Genomic DNA, 23,873 nt, shown 5'->3' with positions numbered 1-23,873 from the left:
CTCCCCAGTGTTCTGCCGGCCTCGGATCTAGAAACAGATGCTGGGCCAGTCTTAAAGAGGTTTGCACGAAGCGAAGGGACGGATTAAGGTGTTAAAACCAGACGCAAATATGCAGCGTTACATTATGATTTAAAAATAAAAAAAGTAATCATAATTTGCAATAGGTTATCTTACTCTATAAAAACTACATTTACAATAGGTGACTTAGCCTATAGCCTACTGTTCCCACCTGTCCTCCATTTAATTATATAATATTAATATAAACTGATAATTTCGTTTATTTCCACCAATAAAATAAAATAAAAACAATTTCAGCAATATTTGACTACGAAAGTCTAGGTAGCCAATATATGCTATAACAACCATGGTTTTGGTTAACCATAAGGACTTTTTTTGTATTAAGATTATCTTGATTACATTTAGTCTTGTAATCATTACATTGCCATGCCACTAAGTTGCCAAGAGTCCAATAATAAAGAATTATGATAATAAAATGAAACCAAGTAATTTTCGATTGACGTTGTTGAGCTGCTCACCAAAATGTAAGGAGAAATGTATGATCTCTGCACAATCTATTATGCAAAAGCGCGCGCGTTACTGTCTGTCTGGAGGAGGGAAGGCACATTTATGTGGATATAATATCTTAGAAATGTGTCTTTAATGGGTTTAATTCAGCGACCGACCAGCTGCACTCCCTCCATTTGGTAAAGAGAAAACAATCGTGCCATGGTTTGGAAAGCAAGCAGAAATTAGTTTCGGTCACCGAGGCTAAGCTATATTTCCTGCAAACCATCTGCTTGATAGGTACAATAGAGGGATTTTCAAGTGCAAGAAAAGGAATAAAATGCTTTGAACGTGCAGAAGTCCTCTTGGGTTTTCTGAAGGTGATGAGGTGTCTTAATACGACTGCCCAGGGCGGTGCTAAAAACAACTGATGCAAATCTAACGGTCGCAGGCTATTCTTTGGTAAAAAAAGATAGGAATAATTACATGCTAATCACTCATGGTCCTGTTATTTGCGTGTTGACAGATTTTAATAGGCTACTTGTTTAATCAGCAGAAAAGGCTGTCAACAAAATAGGATTTAGTTAAGAAAATTTCAATGTGAATCAAGTGATTTAAAGATTGAAAATTATAGTAATTATGACTAATATAATAAAGCTACAACTATTATAAATTCAGGGTTTATGTATGCCAACATGAAAACATCAATAGAAAACTTGCAAAGCCAGGGATACTGGGCCGTAATGTGGGGAATTACATTTGTCCCAAAACCACTTGCGCTATGCCACTACACACACAGCGATGCTCCCCCACAAAGACTTATCTTCTTTTACCAAGATGGTTGCTAAGACTTCTTAAGATGGACTAAGAGGGCTATCGAGCTGATCCCGTTTGAAAAAGTTCTGAAATATTTTCTAAAGACCCAGTATTACAACGCCTGGCGCATAATTTCATGGAGATTTACTCGCCGTGTCATCGCTCGGGCTCACGCGGACTATCTTCCCCTCGTCTTTTTTCCCTGTCCAAATCAAAGCGCACGAGTTGACTCCGCGGAGATAAATGTGAAGGTAGCTGCAAGAAAATGAATGGTTAGTGGGACAAATCCTGACAGAGAAGCGGTCAAACGCCATTAGTCACAGGTCTTAGCCCACAAGCCTCGGGATTCACCTCTTTTGGTGCATCTGACAGAAGAGAGCGTCTGTCCCAATAAAAGCCTCCTAGAAAAAATCCTTTTGTTCGCACCTTTTCTCGTTTTATAATATATTTTATTGGTAGACGTTGGTCCATCCCCCCCCCCCCCCCCCCAAAAAAAAAAAAAAAAAAAAAACGTGAAAGGTAACTTTGCCATAGCACATTAAGCCTTATCCACGTGTGGCGCAACATGTTATCTGACCCAACTTCTCTCACAATAAAATTACTCTTTTTTCCAGTCAGCTATGGGTAAAAGTAATGCTGTCTAGTTTTGTTATTCAGGATCTATCTATCTATCTATCTATCTATCTATCTATCTATCTATCTATCTATCTATCTATCTATCTATCTATCTATCTATCTATCTATCTATCTATCTATCTATCTATCTATCTGTGCAGAAAAGATGGCAATAGGCTATACGTAAACTTTTTGTATTTAGTTATTTTTTTTGTACAATGAACAATATAAATTATGGCAATACATAATTTAACTTTAGGTGTCGTTCCTATTTGAGTTTTCATATTTTCTGTTGCAATATTAGAAGAAAAGGCACTAAATTGAAGTTTGAATAAGACAGGTTGTAGCACTATTTTACCAAAGTAATCAAATAAGTTGTTTTGTTCTATTTGACTGTTCTCTCTCTCTCTCTCTCTCTCTCTCTCTCTCTCTCTCTCTCTCTCTCTCTCTCTCTCTCTCTCTCTCTCTCTCTCTCTCTCCCCCCCCATATAATAATTTCATTGCGGTTATAAGCAAAGCAGAAAAGGGGGAAGAAGTTGTTTTGGTTGCAATCTTTGTAACAGCATGACTATGATGACGACTACTAACTATAGAGACCCTCCTTTTTACTAGTAAAATGCCGTTGTCTGTGGTTTGCTCGTGGTGTCTTATCCTATCCGAATTTCTTCTATCCAATCAGGGCGCGCAGCCTCTAGAGTAAACGGAACTCACGTGGAGAATTTGGCTGAACTTCATTGTTAGAGCTGTCACCCATGAAAAGGCTTCTCCAGCGGTCCACTATAAAACCCCTGGAAGAGAGAGACGGACAAGAGCTCCTTCATTCTTCATCCCTGGACTCTAATCTAGGCAAGCCTCTGCAGTGTGAGCAGCACGTGAATTTCTCGCTGTCATTTACTTAAAAAAAACGGTGCAATGATGTTGCCAAGTGTTATTGCGCCACCTGCTATGTATCCGAACTTTCTGCGGCCCTCGGCGGCTCTTTCCTTGCCTCCCAATTTACATTCGGCGTTCGCCGCGCACTCGAGTTTCCTGGTGGAGGACCTGTTGCGGATCAGCAGACCTGCCACCTTCATGCACAGGAGCATCCCGTCCCCAAGTGCATCTCCTCCAGCGACAGGAGCCACAACTCTGAACAACTCCTCCGCAGTCCACGTCGCCATGTCTACGTCTTTGCCAAAAAGATCAAGCTCTCCACAAACATCAATTTCCAACGACCCAAATTACTTGAAGTTTGGAGTCAATGCGATTCTCGCGTCAACAACACGAAACGGTAGGTTTCTTGTTTATAAATTAGCAACTTAATGTAATTGACACATTTCTTAAATAGGCCTTTTTTGTTTAAAATACGCTGATTAAGAAATTTGCGATGACATTCATGTTCGCATTTGTCTACTTGTTTGTCACATTCAATTGCACTTCATTTAATTGATGTTGACTTTATTTTGCGTCATAGTTTCACCACCACCTTCAGTGCAAGGGATGACTGCGAAAACATTCCCGTTCCCATGTTTTGACGGCTCATTCCACCCATTCATCAGAGCATCATATTTCCCAGGTGGGTCAACTACACTATTCATAATAAACAAACAAACAAACAAATAAATAAATCGATGTGCCCCTTCTTAATTCGGTCAAATTGATGGGCTTTCAGAATCTGCATCCAATTCTGGAATTTGTAGGACATTGTGGAATCAGTCTCGCTAATTTGATGCCCTATTTAGCAAACGCAGTGACTGCTGACATTTTGCACCGCTTCCCCTAATCCACAAATTAGCCGGAATTGTCATGGTCCCAATTTAAGGCGGGTCCACTCTCACAAGCAAACTGTTGGCTTCTCTTCATCGCTGCCTTTTCCCACCGAGCCAGTGTACTTAGTTACTGATTGGCAACAATGCTTTCAGCACCATGACCAATTGGTCAGCTCCCTTTGGGCAGCCACACACAGACCCGTCGTTGACTTGAGCATGCTGCTGATAGGCATTTACCAGTCATGGACTAATTCCCCTATTAGCTTCCATTCAGTGTTTCAATATTCTCACAAGACCACATAGCGTGTGGGGAGTCTTCACTGGATGACCAAGCAAAAGTTTTGGTCTCATGTAGCAGCATGAAAATCACTTAACAGGGTGTAGTAGGCCCTAGTCTAATTAATTTTCAAGTAGTAGCACTAAATTAATTGAAATTACTCGTAACAATTTAATGTGTACAACAACTGTATGTGTATGTTGTTTAACGCTAAATCTATTAGGTATACCTCAGAGAAACCCAATAAAAGTGGGTCTTTTTGCGTTAAGCTTCATGTCCATCAATCCAGTGAATGAGGGCTACAAATAGCCTTGTGGATCGTGCACTCATTCAGACAGACGATAATAGACTGATTCTTTTCACCGCGGTGTGAATACGTCAACAAAACAACTTGAGCAGCATGAATGGCTTTTCGTGTCCATTTAATGAAAATATTTGGGGGCAAACATAGTCCCCCGCCATCAGTATTCTCAAAATGTCCCTGGCATGCCGTTGTGTTTAGTTTTTAAGTGTAAATCTCTTTTGTGGCCGTAATATATGGCTTTAGTGGCCTGTCCTAAGCCTTTTTCAGTCAGTTCATTACTACACAATTACCGTCCACGCTTCATTAGCACCTCTATCTTTCACTGGAGCGCTCTGAATGACTGCTCGCCCTTGTTACCATACCAATGCTTTGGGGAACCAAGCAATGTGCTAATTAGCTTCCTCGTTCCATATCACTCAAACGGACTGGTTTAAAAAACATTAAAGCCCAACGTTCATTCCAAGCCCAATTAATACTTCCTGTTTTTAGAAAAGCCACATATTTGCTTATTTTGAGGGAACGATAAGGTCGACTTTTAAAATGCTCATGGTTGGTTTCTTTTTACTAATAGCATCGTCCTCAGCAGTGCCCATTCCCGGTACTTTCGCTTGGCCACTCACGGCTCGAGGGAAGCCAAGGAGAGGAATGCTTCGACGGGCAGTCTTCTCTGACGTGCAGCGAAAAGCATTGGAAAAGATGTTTCAGAAACAGAAGTACATCAGCAAACCAGACAGAAAGAAATTGGCAACGAAACTTGGCCTCAAAGACTCTCAGGTAAGCCGAAGTTCTCTAATATTTTTGTGGCATACCTTTGTGAATGTCTGAGGTAAAATGGTGGGCTCATGTTTTGCTTTCAACTCGTTGTTTTCAGGTAAAAATTTGGTTCCAGAACCGAAGAATGAAATGGCGCAATTCCAAAGAAAGAGAACTCCTGTCGTCGGGAGGCTGCAGGGAACAAACATTGCCGACGAAAATGAACCCCAACCCTGACCTGAGCGACGTTGGAAAAAAGTACGAAAGTGACGCGGGTCTAAGAGAAAGCCCGCGCGCGCCTATCTGTCACGAGCTCAACGCAGATTTACATTTCAAGTCGCCTTCCATTTCTATCAAGCACTCAGACTTCTCAGAATCAGAGGACGAGGAAATAACCGTGTCATAATCATTAAACAGACTATGTAATTTGATTTCTAATGAGTTATGTTTATGCACAAAACCGGAGACAAAGTGTCAGAAATGTTGTCTTGTTTGACACGGTGGCTGTGTGAACTTGATTAGAAAGCTTTCAGTTGAAGAGAGAATGTTGTAACCGCTGCGTTTTTGGCAGCTTGTATAGTGTTTTGTATGAATATTTTGTATGGAATTTTTATACTAAGATTGTTATAATCTTTCTTAATGATTTGGGATACTTGTCTATAATCTTAAATACGTAGATGGCACATTTCTAACTTAAAAATCTTATATTATTTTGTATACTGTTTTTTTGTAAAAATGTATATACATGTGGGGAAAAATATTTTTACAAATTAAAAATCCAAAGCAAAATAAATAAAAAGAATTTCTGTTTGTCTGCCTTGAAATTAACATTTTATGTTATTTACATGGCCATAGCCTACATATAGGCCTAATAATTCGATTTTTGCCTAAATAGAAAATATAAATGTTTTCTTAATTTACAAGTGTCTGGAGACAACAGTCTGTTATAACAAACTCCTTAAATTAAAAAGTGATTAGACAAAATTGATCACATTTCCCAGTATGGAGCCAAATATTATATAATAGATCTGCCAATAAGATAAATGAAACAACTTCACAACTTGTTTGCTCCTTTCTCAACTTCTGAAAACGACTGTTTTGACACTGAATCTGACAGAAACTGATATTTGAGCAGGAAATTATCGCATTTATTCCAAAAAGGGTCACATGCGAGACTGAACAAGATAATTAAACAAACAACTTTAAAACCATTTCTCTTAAAGACTACACAAACAAAAAATATGAGGCAAATATTTACAAAAATATAGTACAACTGAAAATATACACAAAACCAAACTTTTTTTTTTTTTTTTACCTGCCTTCCCATTTATGTAAAATTAGACACTATTTGCCTCTCATTATTTTCATTTAAACTTTCAATATTCACACAAATGTTTTCACATGTAGATGTGTTTTAGGTGAAAAGAAAAGAAATAAAATCTTGGCAGTACTTGAAGCACAGCAAGATTATTTGGCGGGATAGAACACTGAAAAACACAAACAAGAAAAGAAATACTCTGTAAGGTATATTAAAACATGTTCCAGAGAATTATTTTAAACATTTTAAGGGGGGAAAGAAACAACATTTTCCAGGTTAACAAAATGCAATATTTTAAATAAAGCAACTCCCAGTAATCCATTTGGACCTCATGCTAATGTTTGCAACATTAATACTGCTGAGGGGGCCACTAGACACGCTAACCCTCGATCACACGGAGCCATGTGCCAGACCTACCCCCCAAGATCTTCAGTACGCATAGACCTCAATGATGCACACAATTGAAGTTTCTAAAATATTTTAGAAAAACATACTCTAAGACTAAACAAAGAGGACTCACATTTTGTTCAATTATTTGGGAAGAGGCTGGGAATAATTTAAAAAAGTGAGGTCTGTTTTGGCTTTTTAAGTCATTGCACTGTAGCATCGTAAGTCTTCCTAATATCATCAGGGTTGCACTGTATAATGCCACTGTCTCTTGATGGATGTCTGTGACGGTTTTTGTTAATTTAGATTGTTTGGTAGAACTTTTTGTCATCAGAACCAAGTTCAGTTGTTGAGTAAAGAGATTCTGCCATGATGAAGTTAAATATTCTTTGAATATAACAATATTGCATAGAGGTTATTGTACTACATTAAGAGGCACAACATATTCCCCTGGCACATAATTTACAGTATTCACTTTGATATTTTCAATACTTTTCCAAACATCTCTATGATAAGAACAAGTTACCAAAACACTCTTTAGTTGCCAAAAAGCAACCACAATATAGTTCACATTACACTATATTTCTCTGTTAGGTCTCACGGATATAGTGCATCATTTGAAAGCAAAATAATGCCCTTGCATTATTTGTATTTGTAGAAAGTTAGAAATCTAAGACATAAGCTAGCCCATTTCAACTTATTACACAAAAGTTGTAAGGCATTGTTATCAAGTTCAGCACCAAAGAAGTTCACTAGTGCATTAAAGTCAGGCAACAAGAGATCCCATCAGAAAGTATAATATAAAAATAAACATGACTTGGCAACAGTGTTGAATTTGAACTAGGTTGTTCTCCTTATTAAACAGACTTATACCGCCATCTACAGTCCATTTGGGGAAATGCTCTCTATAGCTCTTGAGCATGTTTTTGTCTTGCATTTCAGTTGATGATTATTTTCTTACTGAGCAATGATGATTTTCAGGGTTCCCAGCACCCTGTTTTGCAGGTTACCAGCACCCTGTAGTTTCATAGAAAAGTTGGATCTGATATTAAAAAGTCTCCATTTCGTAATTTAACATTTCAAATTTGTTTTCACAGTGTAGATTCTAGTGAAGAGTCCAGCATATCATCTTGGTGACTATTGCTGGTGGAATCACTATCGTAGCTCTCTGTTCCTGTGCAGTGGGCCGTCTCCTTCAGCCTCATTAACATATTCATCTGTGGTGATAGGAACAGTTCATTACAAAATATCAGTACACATAGTCACATACATCCGAGATATTTGGGTTAATTTGAGTGAATACAGATATTAATAAAACTCACCAGTGGGTCTTCTTCTGATTTTCCCTGAGAAGTTTGCTTGCCTGAGCTGACTTCCTGAGATATATTGTACCCGTCAAACCCTACGTCCTCTGGCCGAAGTCGTAGCAGGGAATGCCATTCATGTTGCTGTGGACTTGCCACCCAAGGGAAGCTCTCCATCACCCACTTCGCCGGGTCCTCCCATGCTGCCTTTCGCCCATACATCTGCAGATCACATGGGTAAGTGCTCATTTGCTTGCTTTAGCTCCTAGTACTGCAACAGATACAACATATGGAAGATGCCCTTACCTGTAGCCCTTCTCTCACAGCCTCCAGCATGTAAGGGATGATAGAGTAGTTCCACAGATCAGTGAACCACACTCTTGAGCCTTCTACATCCATTGGGCAGGACAGAAAGAGCCGAGGTCCTACGGTGATTTGATTTATATATTTATTAATTCGATTTGTTATATTTATATTAACCATAGAAGGATTTGAGAAATTCTCAGGTTGGCATCTGGGTGATTGCGACTGGCTGTGGCCTCACTCACCTATTGTGACATCAGAAGAACTATGTGTTTCCAGAAAGCGGTTGAGATGATGCCAAACACACGGGATCCATTCAATAATTTTAACTAGCTCGCCGTTCCTCACACGACTGCTAATCTCGGTTTCTAGAAGCCTCCGCCGCAGGAATCGACCCAGAAAACCTTTCACTGGTTCAGTATGATTGGCACATAAAACCCATCTGAAATAAGAGAGAGTATAAGAACAGTTCCACCTGGTTATATCCGGTATACCTGGTTTTATTCATGCAACTCAAGCTAAATACGCTTTGAGAAATGCTTGTGGGCCCTCTTGTGGAGACTTGGGGTATTGTAACAAGCTAACTCCAGTTGTATATGCTATATAATGAAAAAAGTTTAATAAAGTTTAAATTATTTCTTATGTGTGGGTGAAGATGAAAAAGGTTATTATGATTGTGTTCTCACATACATACATATATACACACACACACACACACATATATATATATGAGTCCATTCATGAAATTTCCTTACTACTAAATATTCCACGGTCAACTGTAAGTGGAATTGTAACAAAGTGGAAGCAATTGGGAACAACAGCAACTCAACTCACAAAGTGGTAATTAAAATCCCAGAGTATGGTTAGCAGATGCTGAGGCATACAGTAGGCATAAATCGCATACTTTCTGCAGTCAATAGCTACAGACCTCCAAATTTCATGTGGCCTTCAGATTAGCTCAAGAACAGTGTGCGTAGAGAGCTTCATGGATGGGTCTGGGTTTGGCAGTTGCCAGGAGAATGGTACTTGACTGACTGCATTGCGCAAAGTGTAAAGTTTGGTGGAGGGGGGGACTTTGTGGGAACAGTTTGGAGATGGCCCATCCATGTTCCAACATAACTGCGCACCAGTGAACAAAAGCAATAAACTTGACTGGCCTGCACAGAGCCCTAACCTCAACCCGACAGAACACACACACACACACACACACACACACACACACACACACACACACACACACACACACACACACACACACACACACACACACACACACACACACACACACACACACACACACACACACACACACACACACACACACACACATACACACAGGTCCTTCTCAAAAAATTAGCATATGCAATTAAAGTTCATTATTTTTCATAATGTAATGATAAAAATTTAACTTTCATATATTTTAGATTCCTTGCACACCAACTGAAATATTTGTATGGTCTTTTCATGAAAACCCAAAATTCCTTTTTTTTTTAAATTAGCATATCATGAAAAGGTTCTCTTAACAAGCTATTAACCTAATCATCTGAATCAACTAATTAACTCTAAACACCTGCAAAAGATTCCTGAGGCTTTTAAAAAATCCCAGCCTGGTTCATTACTCAAAACCACAATCATGGGTAAGACTGCCGACCCGATCTTGTCCAGAAGGCCATCATTGACACCCTCAAGCGAGAGGGTAAGACACAGAAAGAAATTTCTGAATGAATAGGCTGTTCCCAAAGTGCTGTATCAAGACACATCCAGAGCCACCGTGCACAGGCGTGTGCAGGAAATGGGCTACAGGTGCCGCATTCCCCACGTCAAGCCACTTTGGGCTACAGAGAAGCAGCACTGGACTGTTGCTCAGTGGTCCAAAGTACTTTTTTCGGATGAAAGCAAATTTTGCATGTCATTCGGAAATCAAGGTGCCAGAGTCTGGAGGAAGACTGGGGAGAAGGAAATGCCAAAATGCCTGAAGTCCAGTGTCAAGTACCCACAGTCAGTGATGGTCTGGGGTGCCATGTCAGCTGCTGGTGTTGGTCCACTGCGTTTTATCAAGGGCAGGGTCAATGCAGCTAACTATCAGGAGATTTTGGAGCACTTTATGCTTCCATCTGCTGAAAAGCTTTATGGAGATGAAGATTTCGTTTTTCAGCACGACCTGGCACCTGCTCACAGTGCCAAAACCACTGGTAAATGGTTTACTGACCATGGTATTACTGTGCTCAATTGGCCTGCCAACTCCCCTGACCTGAACCCCATAGAGAATCTGTGGGATATCGTGAAGAGAAAGTAGAGAGACGCAAGACCCAACACACTGGACGAGCTTAAGGCCGCTATCGAAGCATCCTGGGCCTCCATAACACCTCAGCAGTGCCACAGGCTGATCGCCTCCATGCCACGCCACATTGAAGCAGTCATTTCTGCAAAAGGATTCCCGACCAAGTATTGAGTGCATAACTGAACATAATTATTTGAAGGTTGACTTTTTTTGTATTACAAACACTTTTCTTTTATTGGTCGGATGAAATATGCTAATTTTTTGAGATAGCAATTTTGGGTTTTCATGAGCTGTATGCCAAAATCATCAGTATTAAAACAATAAAAGACCTGAAATATTTGAGTTGGTGTGCAATCAATCTAAAATATATGAAAGTTTAATTTTTATCATTACATTATGGAAAATAATTAACTTTTATCACATATGCTAATTTTTTTAGAAGGACCTGTATGTATGTGTATATATATATATATATATATATATATATATATATATATATATATATATATATATATATATATATATATATATATATATATATATATATATATATATATAAATTACAGATTACAGCTATATATATTTAAAAAACAAATTATACCTAAAATTATGATGAAGATGCAGATTTGGGGTTTGTGATGAGGTTTGATTCATGGTTCCAATAATGTAAGGACTGTGAAAAAAGTACAATTAAATATAAACATATTGTGAAAGATGAAAATATCTGCATTTTCACAGTTAGAATCATTCATTGACATAAACGATTGTGAGTGTTGCTCACCACTGGTGGTTCTTGAAGTTGAGCAGGCCGTTGAAAATCTCGGCCAGTGAACTGACATGGTGAAGGTTATCCAGTATGAGCACCACAGGCATGTCCACAGCTGGTTCACTGTTTTTACACTGGTCTGCCAGGTTCGACAAGTACTGCTTCAGCTCCTGTATAATACACATTGTGCCTTAATACTAATATACTAATATAACATAATAGGAATCTTCATTTACCACACGCTGAAAGCAAAACCCAGTTTTTTTGTAGTGTTCCAATCAATTAAATAGCTTAAATCAGCTTCCGACAATCACCTACTATTGACAAGGTAACATATAAACCTGTTAATAAATGTTTGCATTGCATATTCCAATATTTATTCAAGTAGCTTCACTGACCTTAGTAGTTTTGTTATCAACATTGAAAGTGGCGATTGCTTGATGATCCAGCTGTTTTCCCTCTTTTCGGACCATAAACTCGGCCAGTCTGCTGGCCAGAAAGCTCTTTCCTGTTCCAGAGGGCCCTGAAAAGATCATTCGTCGGTGCTCCTCAAGCTGAGAAATGTATCGCTCTAGAACCGGCTTTGGAATGAGCGTCTCGAACGCCAAACTGTCCTGACTGTTGTCAAATAAGTCTGTAGAGGGAGAGAGATGGATTGGATCATGAGAAAACTGCCAGGGACCTCTTTTGTCAATGTGTCATGTTTTCTTATAATCGTACCTTTCAACTTGACAGAGATGGTATCGCTTTCTCCCACAAGATAACCGCAGGGTAGGAGTTCTGGTGTATCTACATCACTGGCGCGATGGATATCTCCAATGCTGTACTCCATCACACTGTCAGTGTTCAAACCCAACTGTGTGACAGGATCTACGTAGATGATATATTCCTGTTGGAGTGACAGAAACATGACGTGCGACTGTGTTGTGAAGACGTTTTTCAGTTCAAATGTCACTAAACTCTAAGCTAAGGAGTTATTGTACCTTAAAAAGACGTCTGACTACCCCATCTAGTACGTCCCATTTGGTTTTTCCACTGACACCAATGCAGCCCAGCAAGAACTGAGAAGGTCTACACTCCTGCCAAAAGCAACACAAAGAACAGCTTGAAGCGGCACTGATGGGATCACTGGGTTATTTTTGCTGAGATGTTTTAAATTGTACCTCTTTCCACTCTGGATCATTCTCCAGACTGACCACCACCTTCACATGTTGTCCCTCTTTCCAGGAACTTCCATCTCCACTGTCTTCTAGCAACATATCTAAAAGCCAACAGAGAATTTCAATAGTTTATAACGCCAGATTTCTGTGAAAAATACTTGAATATATTTCTTGAATGTGAAGTCTTATATACCCAAGCTGGTGGATTCTGTGAGGCTGAGTTGTGAGGAAAGGCCCACAGGTGAAGGGGAGATGGACATCTGAGAAGGAGCTCTGCTACCGCTTCCCCGGCTCTCAATCTTTAATCGGTCATTTTCCACTTTCAGCCTTTCGATCTCAATCTATTAGAATAAAGCAACATTACATCAAAACATACTGAATGTAGAAGCAAGAATAAGCGCATTTAAAAAACAAGTTTAAGCAGATGCTCACTTGCATGCGGTTCATGGATTCTCGTAGCTGGTCCAATTGGTGGGCAGAGCTTAAAGCCTCCAATCGAATGTCTGTAAGTTTCATTTCTTTATCGCGCAGTTCACTGCGCAACTGCATCACTGTTTCAGCATCGCTGTCTGTACATTCAGAGATCCTGTGAAAAATACATAGTATTAAAAGACAAAAAAGAAAATAAACACGACTAAAAAACTACTTAGAAATTCATTAGTAAAACAACAGATAAAAACAAAACATCTAAGCTATATATATATATATATATATATATATATATATATATATATATATATATATATAAACCAAGCAATACATAAACAAAATAAATACAAAACACCACAATAATTTAAGATTAGATTATTGTTTTGTGTTTTGGAAAAATCAGAAAATGATTAATTGTGAAAGTGAATTTTCCATTAATGAACTGTGGAAGTAGTGAATGTACACCTCCAATCAGAAATAGCAGCAATACTTAATTTATGAATCAGGGCACACAGTGTTTTAAAATTGGTAATTGCTCAAGATTAATAAATCCTGAAAGGCTAATCTAAGAGTCATTGTTTGAACATCTGTTCTTGGAACTGATTATCAGAGATTGAGAAATACTGGAATGATTTGTGCCATTCTCTTTTACCGTGCCAGTGAGGCAGACCTCTTGCTGCTACAGCCCCAGACAGGCCCGAGTGCAGGCAGGGAGGACAGTTGAGGACTATGAACATACACATATATCAACCATGAGAGAAACTCTGAGGGTGTTTATAAAGTGTTATATCCCACAGTGCCATCACAGTGAGAGTTACTCAGTAGTGACAGAAAATCTGGGGGTGTGTAACTTTTTAGTTTATAAAATGGGTGGTATTTTCCAAAAACACCACCTAGTCCTAGACTAAATCACATTGTAAATGGAGCATGTCTATTATAAATCCTTCCTCCATCCAAAACGAGGCTTAACAAGTTTCCAGAAATGTGCTACTTAAACCAAAATTGTTAACAGATTATTATTATGGAAAAATAAGTAATAATAATAATACATTGACTATTTATAACAATAAAATAAAATAATAATAATAACGTAAAATATTATTTATAATAATAATGAAAAAGTAATACATTATTATTTTTAAATAATAAATCATGAATTAAACACATTTATAATAATAGGAACTACTACTAATAACAAACAGTAAAACATTTATTTATAAATGTTAGTAATTATTAATAAAATATTTAATTTATTTTAATGTAACACTCACTCTGAGATTAAATCAAAATAGAATAAGGAATTATAGGTTTAGTTTGGGTTCAATGTAAAACTATTCTTAACAGATTTTATTATTATTATAAAGAATAATAATAAAAATAGAGTAAAAAAAAAAATAGAGTAATTAATGACTACTCTTGTTCCTGAAGGACATCCTGGGATTTTGAATGACCATAGAAAGTCAGGACCTCGGTTTAACATCTCATCGGAAGGAATAGACATAATATAATAATAAATTATCATCATTATTATTGTGAGGATCTTACAGTGAGTTGGAATGGGAGTTGCGTATCATGGGAGAAGAAGCTGCCGAGCCGCTGTAGGGAAGTTTGGGTGAAGACGGAAGAGAAGAGTCTGTCATCTCTTCAATGTCCGAGTGAGAGGATGCCGATTTGGGAGACTTTTTCTTCCCGAACGCTTGTTTAAAAGAGCTCCGCAGCTGTGGACGAAACAAATCTGTTACTATGACACTTTCTTCACAATGTCTGTTAGTGGTTACAATCCTTTTTTGTTGTTTATCTTTAAGAACATTCCCTTTAAAACATTCAAGGAATATAAAAGGTTATATTAAAGATATTCTGAAAGAGATATTTATCCTATCTTACCTCATAGACCTGTACCATGACATGAATGCATAGGGGAAATCAGACAAAAAAACATTTAAACACCTTAGCTAAAATGTTAATCACTAAAATGCAGCTAAAATGTTAATCACTCCAACAGTGGGTAGAGTTTAATAATCTGAAAATGTGTTTTGGATCCAGTCTATGACATTCTGAAGGAGGGGAGATTACCTACACAACATAATAAATTCAGTGATAAAACACAAGTGCCGTCTCTAAAACCACACAACATCATCAACACTACAACAACAAGGTTAGGATCACATACATAGTTATCAGGTGCTTTTCCTCCCCCAGATGATACAGCCTGAATACAAGAGGACATATGATTTTATGATACTGATGACTGATATTTATTCTAAACTTTCAAGAAAAACAAACTCATTATCAACAACCCACAATTTTAAAAGCCCATTCACACCAAGAATAATAAGTGCAAAAGGGTGCTGTCAAATCGATTAATCGTGATTAATCACATCCAAAATAAATGTTTGTTTACATAATGTAAGTTTGTGTGCTGTGTATAATTATTATGTATATATAAATACACACTCATTCATTTACATATTAAAGAACTATTTGCATGTATATATATATAGTTTAGGGCTGTCAAAATTAATTAGTTGACACCGCATTAAAGCAAATTAATTTTAACGGCACTAATTGTATGCATTTTCTGTTTCTGTATTTGGAGAAAATTAGACAAGCCAGAAAGTTATAGCCTACATAAGCTACCACATTTTCTTCTTAACTTTTATTAACTTTAAAACTGAGTTTTTACACTGAGCACATTCTCTGCAGTCGAGAGCAATGCGCGAATACACTGCAGGCTCAATCTCGCTCATATCCGAGGTAAATCATTAACACCATCACCGCTTACAGTACATGTGTTTTATTCATCTAAATACGTTACAAATTAGCTAAAACGCAGGTTACTTTTCTGAACAAGAGCCCGAATCCATGTTTCTCTCACTGTTCACGTGAATCGCGGCACAGCTCTGTGCATACACACACAAAATACCGCCAGTTCAAAAGATAGCACGCAGCTCTTAAAGCGGTCACACTATTCCTATTCCTATTCAATCTCCTCCAGGTATGGTGTGGCACTGGTGCACTCACAGGTTCGCATGGCAGCTTTCACATAACCAATCTTTCATATGAACTGTGCCCTGTTCAGAACTAAACTGCCAGTGTAAAAACTCCCTTCATTTATATTCTTAAAGGTCCGTTTTTCATGTGTTTTTGAAGCTTTGATTATGTTTACAGTGTGCAATATAACATGAGTTCATGTTTCGTGTGTAAAGAAAAACAGTATTTTTCACACAATTTACTTATCTGTACAGCGCTGTTTTCTCTGTCCTAAAAACGGCCTGATGATTTCCTTGTTCTATGAAGTCCCTCCTTCAGAAATACGCAACGAGTTCTGGTTGTGCCAGCGCTTCCCGTGTTGTGACAGCAGCTTAGCGCACTTTGCCCGGAAAAGGTCCCGCCTCTTACCATAACGGAGAGATGCACGCGCTCATTGTGCACTTCTCCACGTGGAAGAGCAACAAGACCACGCCCCCTTTTTTGCGTGTACTTGTGGGCGGAGGGTTTGTCAACAAACTGCTCTAGTGACGTCATTACAGCAGGAAGTGCAGGGGTGTAGTCCAAACCAGCCGTTCGCTGTAGGCTTTGAAAGGGAACTTCTGTTAAATAAAATATCTCGCTTGGTATTGAACTTTGAGCTTTATAATTTTACAGGAATTATTTATGCTCTAACAGCAACATTACACACTAACTAAAGTTTGAAAGATGGGATCGCGAAGAACAGGATGTTTAAAATGAGAGAAATCACTGATTATTCTGAATCTTTATGCTTAGCCTTAAGAAACATGATCAAGTTCTTTGAAAAATATCTGTGGCCTTTGATACATGTTTAGTCTTCATGCTCTGTTGAGTATGGTTTCACTAATAATAAACATATATTTGCATAAAGCATGCATATTTGGTCATACCTATGTTGATTAGAGTATTAAAAACTTATATACATATACAACTGATAAAAATGTGTGATTAAATTGCGATTATCGTGTATTTGTGTGTGTGTATTTATATATATAATAATTATACACAGTACACACACACACACACACACACACACACACACATATACAGTATTATGTAAAGACAAACTTTTATTTTGGATGTGATTGATTGCGATTAATCGATTTGACAGTGCTACTTTAAAAATAACTACACCAACTCACAATGACGTTGTTTTTAAGCACATTCTTGATTTTTGATTTTTGACTTTTTAAATGCTCAAGCTCTTTGAATCAGGAAGGATTCTGATAGGCTGTCAATGATTTTATCAGCTGGAAAAAAATCATTCTGAAAGTGATGTGGACTCTGCTATTCTTTTAAACTTTAGAAACAATTTTTAGAACCTATATCGCCCTTGGTGTGAACAGCCTTAAATCAGAGCAACTTAAAAACTAGGCTGTTTTTTTCTTTCAGTAAGTATTCACCTTTCCTCCACCACATAAAGACTGATGATGAAATGTCAACAAATTAAACTTTTAAATGGTTAAATAATCAGATCTAGCATTGATCTAAATAGCCTGTTTAGTCATGGAGAGAAGCATCTGTTAGGAGTAAAGAAGAACTGAATGATTGGATGGACAGGTTGGAACACTTACCCAGTTCTTCTTCTTCTTCTTGTTCTTAGCATCAAGCTCCAGGTTACTGCCGATGCTGGAGTGGCTGGTGGCACTGGTCATGCTGGAGACGCTGTCCGAGGAAGGCTGTCTGTGGATCCGCAAGTCCCGCTGGGACTGAGGCGACCCGCTGACAGAGTCTAAAGAAACTGAGGGAGAGAGAACAACAAAAATGATGCATAGGCAATGCATGCGATATTGTTTATTTTACTGTACTAAATACATTGAGAGCTCACCCTTGCGGTTTGTTAATATTGGCTCTGGTGCGTTAATGACTTCATTGATGGTTGCTTGAGTCGCCGAGTTCTGCTTCTGAAGGAGCTCAATGGTCTTCCTCAAGTCATTCAGCTCTGTGTCCTGGAGATTAAACAATATTACATGATAAAAGAGACCAAATAAAATGCTATTTAGACTCTTTGCAATGCTGTTTTCCTCATTGGGGCATTCTCACATGGTATATTTTTTAGGTTAGAGTATCTTCATGAGGACATCAAATATTCTTATCCCCACAAAAACAGCTCTCTCACACACACCTTCTGTTCTGCTGTCGTCGTCAGACTCTGCAGCCGGATGGTCATGTTTCCTAAACTCTGCTCAAAAGCCGCCACAAGGTGAGCCTGGGGACACACACAATTACATTTAAAAAGTAAATCAATTTAATTTTAATAAGAAAAATGCCATAAATGTACAAAGACTTAACAGCAGTAGAGTTAAACCAGATGCTGAGCAGTCAACTATAGTATGATCACATTTCTCGAAAAATGTGGGTTGCAGCCTGTTAGTAATGCATCTAAAAGTGCCAAATATGTCTGTGAGACTGGGCTTTTTGATAAAGACAAGCTGTGGCATGAACTTGGGTTGTTAAGCAGTAGAAACTGGTAAAAGCTCCATTCATCTCCATTGCCAATTTTAAGACCCTCACCTAATGTAAACAAACCAGGAATAAAAAAAATTATTTTAAAACCTAATATATTTTCAATTACAAATACAAACCTGATTCCAAAAAAGTTGGGACACTGTACAAATTGTGAATAAAAAAGGAATGTAATAATTTACACATCTCATAAAATTATATTTTATCCACAATATAATATAGATAACATATCAAATGTTGAAAGTGAGACATTTTGAAATGTCATGCCAAATATTGGCTCATTTTGGATTTCATGAGAGCTACACATTCCAAAAAAGTTGGGACAGGTAGCAGTAAGTTAAATGTACATATAAGGAACAGCTGGAGGACCAACTCACATGCAACTTATTAGGTCAATTGACAACATGATTGGATATAAAAAGAGCCTCTCAGAGTGGCAGTGTCTCTCAGAAGTTAGGATTGGTAGAGGATCATCAATTCCCCCAATGTTGCGGTGAAAAATAGTGGAGCAATATAAGAAAACATTTGCAAAGAGTTTTAATTTATCATCATCTTCAGTGTATAATATCATCCAAATATTCCGAGAATCTGGAAAAATCTCTGTGCATAAGGGTCAAGGCCAAAAAACCATACTGGATGCCCGTGATCTTCGGCCCTTAGACGGCACTGCAGCAAGTACAGGAATGATAATGTAATGGAAATCACAACATGGGCTCTGGAATACTTCCAGAAAACATTGTCAGTGAACACAATCCACCGTGCCATTTGCTGTTGTCGCCTAAGACTATAGGTCAAAAAAAGGAGCCATATCTAAACATGATCCAGAAGCGCAGGCGTTTTCTCTAGGCCAAAGGCTCATTTAAAAATGGACTGTGACAAAGTGGAAAACTGTTCTGTGGTCAGACAAATCAAAATTTGAAGTTCTTTTTGGAAAACTGGGACCAGACTAAAGAGGACAAGGACAACCCAAGTTGTTATCAGCGCTCAGTTCAGAAGCCTGCATCTCTGATGGTATGGGGTTGCATGAGTGCGTTTAGCATGGGGCGCTTGCACATCTGGAAAGGCACCATCAATGCTGAAAGGTATATCCAAGTACTAAATATAATACTAAATATAAACATATACACAAAAATACTAATTATTATTTTAAATAATATAATATATTTAATATAATACAATATAATTATATTATATAGTGCAATATTAAACAATATACAAAACACACCCACAACTGCTATTTAATTAAACTTTTGTGTTATGTATGTAGAAAACCACAAAGTAACGTGCACCAAAGCACAAACACAACAGCTTAATAACTCATCAATGAGTCACACAAGCAGACCGGTTACACAACAACAAAAGATTAATCTCAAGAGCGTAAATCATCAATCAAAATCCTCAAAATAAACTTCCTCAAGGTAAAATCATACAAAACAAACAGCTCATAAATCCTTGAATCATAAAAAAAGCATCATAAAGAGACAAAGAGAGCAGTCAAATCACAATCTTTAGCCCACCTCACTGAATTCTTGCTTCCTCCACTTACTCCTGCTGCGGTGTCTGAGGGGCTTTGGTTTAGTCCTCTCACAGACCCTCCTCAAAGATGGGTAACGATTCAGAGGCTGCCAAATAACTGCTCGAGTGGAGTTCGCTTTGCCAGTCAACATCTCTGGGGTGATGAACTGCGTGTGAACTGAGACACCGAGGACGACGTGTACCTTAGATTTCAGTTCAATTGTAGCCGCCAAAAATGAGCACCCACGCTAGTACACAACACAACAAGCATATCAACATGAAACATGAGCTGATAATCAAGGGACGGGAGATCTGGATGACTTCCATCGGAGGGAGTCGCAGGTTTGTGTTTGGGCATGTGCTGTTTCAAACATCAGATAACCTTTTCTCAATAATCTTCCTCAAAGGGATTTTTTATCGTCCAGGCAGAGTAGCAGTCGGTGCATTTGTGTGTGTAAAACCTTAACAAACACCTAGAAGTGCAAAATCCTCCAGTTTTGTTTGTGAAGCCTGTATGAGAGCCGACGGATGGATAGGGGTTTAAGGATGTGACGATTCATTAGGTTATGTAGGCCAAATGCGGGCTGTCATATTTGTTGTTATTGAGCAAATAATTCCACTTAAAGGTGCAAGACACACAGACACACACATACAGTTACACAAAATAAAATAAAAAGGTTAAAATCACTCTTTTTACCAGCTGTTAATCAAATGTCAAGACTACACTACAGCACAAAATTCAACATGAACCTCAACAAATTTGTCCTCCGCACGCTGCCGAAAAACCCACCAAGGCATTGACTCTTCATGTCCCCTGAAGGTGTCCTGTGTTATATGGCACCAAGACACTACTAACAGATCCTTTAAGTTCTGTAGGTTCCGAGTCGGTTTGGAACTTGTTGGTCCAGCACATCCCACAGATGCTCAATTAGATTGTGATCGGGGGAATTTGAACACCTTGAAATCTTCACCATGTTCCTCAAACCATTCCAGAACAATGTGTGCCGTGTGGAGGGTGCGTTATCTTGCTAAAAGAGGCCACTTCCACTAGTGAGCACCATTGTCATGAGGGGGTGTACCTGGGTCTGCAACAAGTCAAATTCACATCCACGTGAATGGCCGGACCCAGGGTTTCCCATCAGAACTTTGTTTCCCAGCATTACACTCCCTCCACCGGCTTGTCATCGTCCCACAGTACATCCTGTTGCCATCACTTTCCCTATTAAATGGGGCACATGTACACAGAGGCCCATGAGATGTAAAAGAAATTGGGATCGGACCAGACAACCTTCTTCCATCACTCCAAGGTCCAGTTCTGACGCTCGCTTGCCCATTGTAGGCGCTTTTCGACAGTGGACAGGATTCATCATAGGCTCTCTGATTGGTCTGGGCTATGCAGCTCCATAAGCAGAAGTTGACACATTCCTCCCATAACCATCATTAAAAATGTTGTGTGACTTATGCCACAGTAGACCTTCTGTTGACTCAGACCAGATGGGATAGCTTTTGTTGCCCTCATGCATCGATGAGCCTTGGGTGCCCGACACCCTTTTGCCGCTTTGTGGTTTGTCCCTCCTGGGACTATTGATATATTTTCTCCACTGCTGACCTTTACATCTCACAATGCGACTTTTTATTCCCGATTTATTTTTTTATTTTTATTTTTTTCTTCTTAATTTTTTTAAATATTTTATCTCACATTGCTTTGTTTTTACACATATGATGCTCAAAATCGAATGCATTGAATATGAATGAAAACTGGTTGAAAGAAATAAGCTTTCTGTGAGTACTGAAGGTGTATTGTGGGTAATCATGCTAAAATGACTAGTGTACTCACGTTGGCACTGAGCTGTGTTGTGAGAGCCGAGACCTTCTCCTGTGATGAGTCCAGTTCTCTCCGAAGCTTACGGATCTAAACACACATTAAATTCAGTTATTCAAACACAAGTCATGCTTGAAGCTGATTTCTGAAGCTAATGTGGAACCAGTTTGTGGTTTCTCATATAATAATGTGCTAAGGAGAGACTGGCCCTTGATCAGCATGAAAGAGAAACTTTGGTTGCAGACATAAAACCCAGAGATTAAAGAGTAGATATCAAGGACAGTTACCAGTTCCCATCATGACAAACACAACATTTTTCAAAGGGGTTAAAAAAGTTACATCAAAGTGTGTTTAGAATTACAAAGCAGCTGAGAAAAACAGTGTTTTGGGCAGTCTACAGGCAGTCCCATGTGCCTCACACATTTAATAATTTACATTATAAGAAATGCAGAGATGTGGTTCTCACCTCTGTCTGAGCCTTTTCTTCAGGCTAGAGATGGAAAAGGAAGAAAACAAAGATTAATAGTTTGAAAAAAATGTTTGAGCATCCATGTAAAGAGAAGATACTTAAAGGGATAGTTCACCCAAAACATTTTCATCATCATTTCATCATTTACTTACTCTTATGTTGTTCTAAACCTGTATAAGTTTCTTTCTTCTGTTGAACACAAAAGAAGGTATTTTAAAGAATGCTGGCAACCAGAAAGGTTACCATTGACTTCAATAGTTTTTCTTTCCCATACTATGGAAGTCAATGGCGCCCGGGCCCATCATCTGTCTGGTTACCAACATTCCTCAAAATATATTTTTAGTTCAACAGAAGAAAAAAAAGTTAATGATGACAGAATTTTCATTTTTGAGCAAACTATCTCTTTAAGAGAAGGAGATGTTGTAATGAGCCAATTAGATCTTGCACCTTTAAAAACCTGGACAATTTTTTGTCTTAAAGGTGTTCAAGCAAAGTTTGGTTCATTCTCATATTTGTAATGTAATTTCAAATTTTTTGATTATTATTTATTTTTCCTTGTCTTGTAATTTTGACATTTATGACCATAAACTATACTTGATATAACAGTGAAAAATGTGCATACTTCAAATTTTGATAGCTGACTTACAAAGCTTAACTAACAAAAGCATCATAAAGCAGCCCTGACGTAAAATAACCATTAAACTTTAGCAATTAGCATCAATTCAAGATATTTTGACTCACTGTAGAGTAAACTGACGATGTGCTAGAGACCAGAGACAAAGATGAGCCATGAACTGTGGAGAGAAGAAAACTACGGTCAAAGTATTGCAGAGGCATTCGAGTCATTGCAAAACGAGCATGAAAAAGAAGCAGGATAAGCTAACACATGCTGAAACACCATAAAGAGTGCTTATCACTTTAGCAAACTATACCTTTATAGCCCGTATATTTCTGATAAGGTATACGTAAATGTTTTTTTTTTTAACGTGTTGCCAAAAAAAAAAAAACCCTAGAAAGAACAAATAGGCAATAAAAGCTTGAAAAACAAAACAAATGTACTAGGAAATCAGTTGTGGATAAAACGGTATTCAATGTGCCGTTGTGAATTCGATACAAGACTATAAATCACCTTTCCGGCATATTCACAAAGAATTATGAGTTTGTGTTTTCCTCTCATTGTATTTTAAAAATGAAAAAAATAACTATGTCAAGTGGTACTTAAACTAAACTCCTTTGAGGTTGCAAAAAGGGATCAGTGTTTATGACTAATCTTAAGAAACAAATGATTTCTTCACGCTCCAGAGAAGCAGCTAAAGGGAATGTCTCAACTTTGAACAAAAAGCCTCACTGAACTTTGTGAACATTAGACTTTTTCAAGTTGTTTTAAATCCCTGAAGCAACTATATTATTTTATACATATCGCTGACTTTATTGTTGCAAGTAGTATGAGGCCGAGAGCAGTGGGAATACCTACGACTTTTTATTAAGTATATATGAGAATAATTCTATGAATATAATTTTGATTACTAAATTGACTACAATGGCATTTTCTGAAATACCATTTTTGGAGTAGCATTTGTATATGAGATTTACATGGTATGACTGATCAAGCATAGCATTAAGACCT

General features: G+C 38.1%; 2 protein-coding genes across 7 annotated transcripts in view; one reads left to right on the top strand and one right to left on the bottom strand.

Annotated features, from left to right (window-relative positions):
• Positions 1-2,763: 2,763 nt before the first annotated feature.
• On the top strand, positions 2,764-5,765 carry dbx1b (developing brain homeobox 1b). The gene is made up of 4 exons (XM_067436547.1): positions 2,764-3,205; positions 3,389-3,490; positions 4,836-5,038; positions 5,136-5,765. The coding sequence occupies exons 1-4, from the start codon at positions 2,848-2,850 to the stop codon at positions 5,421-5,423; spliced, it is 951 nt and encodes a 316-aa protein (XP_067292648.1). The 5' UTR covers positions 2,764-2,847; the 3' UTR covers positions 5,424-5,765.
• A 378-nt stretch (positions 5,766-6,143) lies between these two features.
• Positions 6,144-23,873, bottom strand: part of nav2b (neuron navigator 2b) — a 101,091-nt gene continuing 83,361 nt past the window's right edge. For 5 of the 6 annotated variants that reach the window (XM_067436923.1, XM_067436918.1, XM_067436919.1 and 2 more), the window contains 20 exons: positions 22,988-23,040; positions 22,244-22,267; positions 21,793-21,867; positions 18,100-18,183; positions 17,803-17,923; positions 17,549-17,715; positions 14,511-14,683; positions 13,618-13,692; positions 12,969-13,122; positions 12,730-12,877; positions 12,540-12,637; positions 12,360-12,455; positions 12,097-12,265; positions 11,775-12,010; positions 11,392-11,546; positions 11,212-11,283; positions 8,575-8,771; positions 8,333-8,451; positions 8,045-8,248; positions 6,144-7,939 (listed from right to left, as the gene is read on the bottom strand). In XM_067436923.1, the coding sequence (XP_067293024.1) occupies positions 7,814-7,939; positions 8,045-8,248; positions 8,333-8,451; positions 8,575-8,771; positions 11,212-11,283; positions 11,392-11,546; positions 11,775-12,010; positions 12,097-12,265; positions 12,360-12,455; positions 12,540-12,637; positions 12,730-12,877; positions 12,969-13,122; positions 13,618-13,692; positions 14,511-14,683; positions 17,549-17,715; positions 17,803-17,923; positions 18,100-18,183; positions 21,793-21,867; positions 22,244-22,267; positions 22,988-23,040 (2,546 nt within the window). In that variant the 3' untranslated portion in view covers positions 6,144-7,813. The remainder of the gene's footprint in view (positions 7,940-8,044; positions 8,249-8,332; positions 8,452-8,574; positions 8,772-11,211; positions 11,284-11,391; positions 11,547-11,774; positions 12,011-12,096; positions 12,266-12,359; positions 12,456-12,539; positions 12,638-12,729; positions 12,878-12,968; positions 13,123-13,617; positions 13,693-14,510; positions 14,684-17,548; positions 17,716-17,802; positions 17,924-18,099; positions 18,184-21,792; positions 21,868-22,243; positions 22,268-22,987; positions 23,041-23,873) is intronic. The other variant, XM_067436922.1, reaches the window with a different exon arrangement.

Source organism: Pseudorasbora parva, chromosome 25 (assembly GCF_024679245.1).
Source record: "Pseudorasbora parva isolate DD20220531a chromosome 25, ASM2467924v1, whole genome shotgun sequence".
NCBI classification, from domain to species: domain Eukaryota; kingdom Metazoa; phylum Chordata; class Actinopteri; order Cypriniformes; family Gobionidae; genus Pseudorasbora; species Pseudorasbora parva.
Note: the sequence above shows the minus strand (reverse complement) of the source record. Positions and strands in the feature narration are given on the sequence as shown.

What these genes read in the sequence shown, in the direction of transcription:
- dbx1b (XM_067436547.1), top strand. Translation starts at nt 2,848, where the DNA reads ATGATGTTGCCAAGTGTTATTGCGCCACCTGCTATGTATCCGAACTTT. An exon ending in CGCGTCAACAACACGAAACG is followed by an intron (nt 3,206 to 3,388) that starts GTAGGTTTCTTG and finishes TTTGCGTCATAG; the next exon opens with TTTCACCACCACCTTCAGTG. An exon ending in CAGAGCATCATATTTCCCAG is followed by an intron (nt 3,491 to 4,835) that starts GTGGGTCAACTA and finishes TTTTACTAATAG; the next exon opens with CATCGTCCTCAGCAGTGCCC.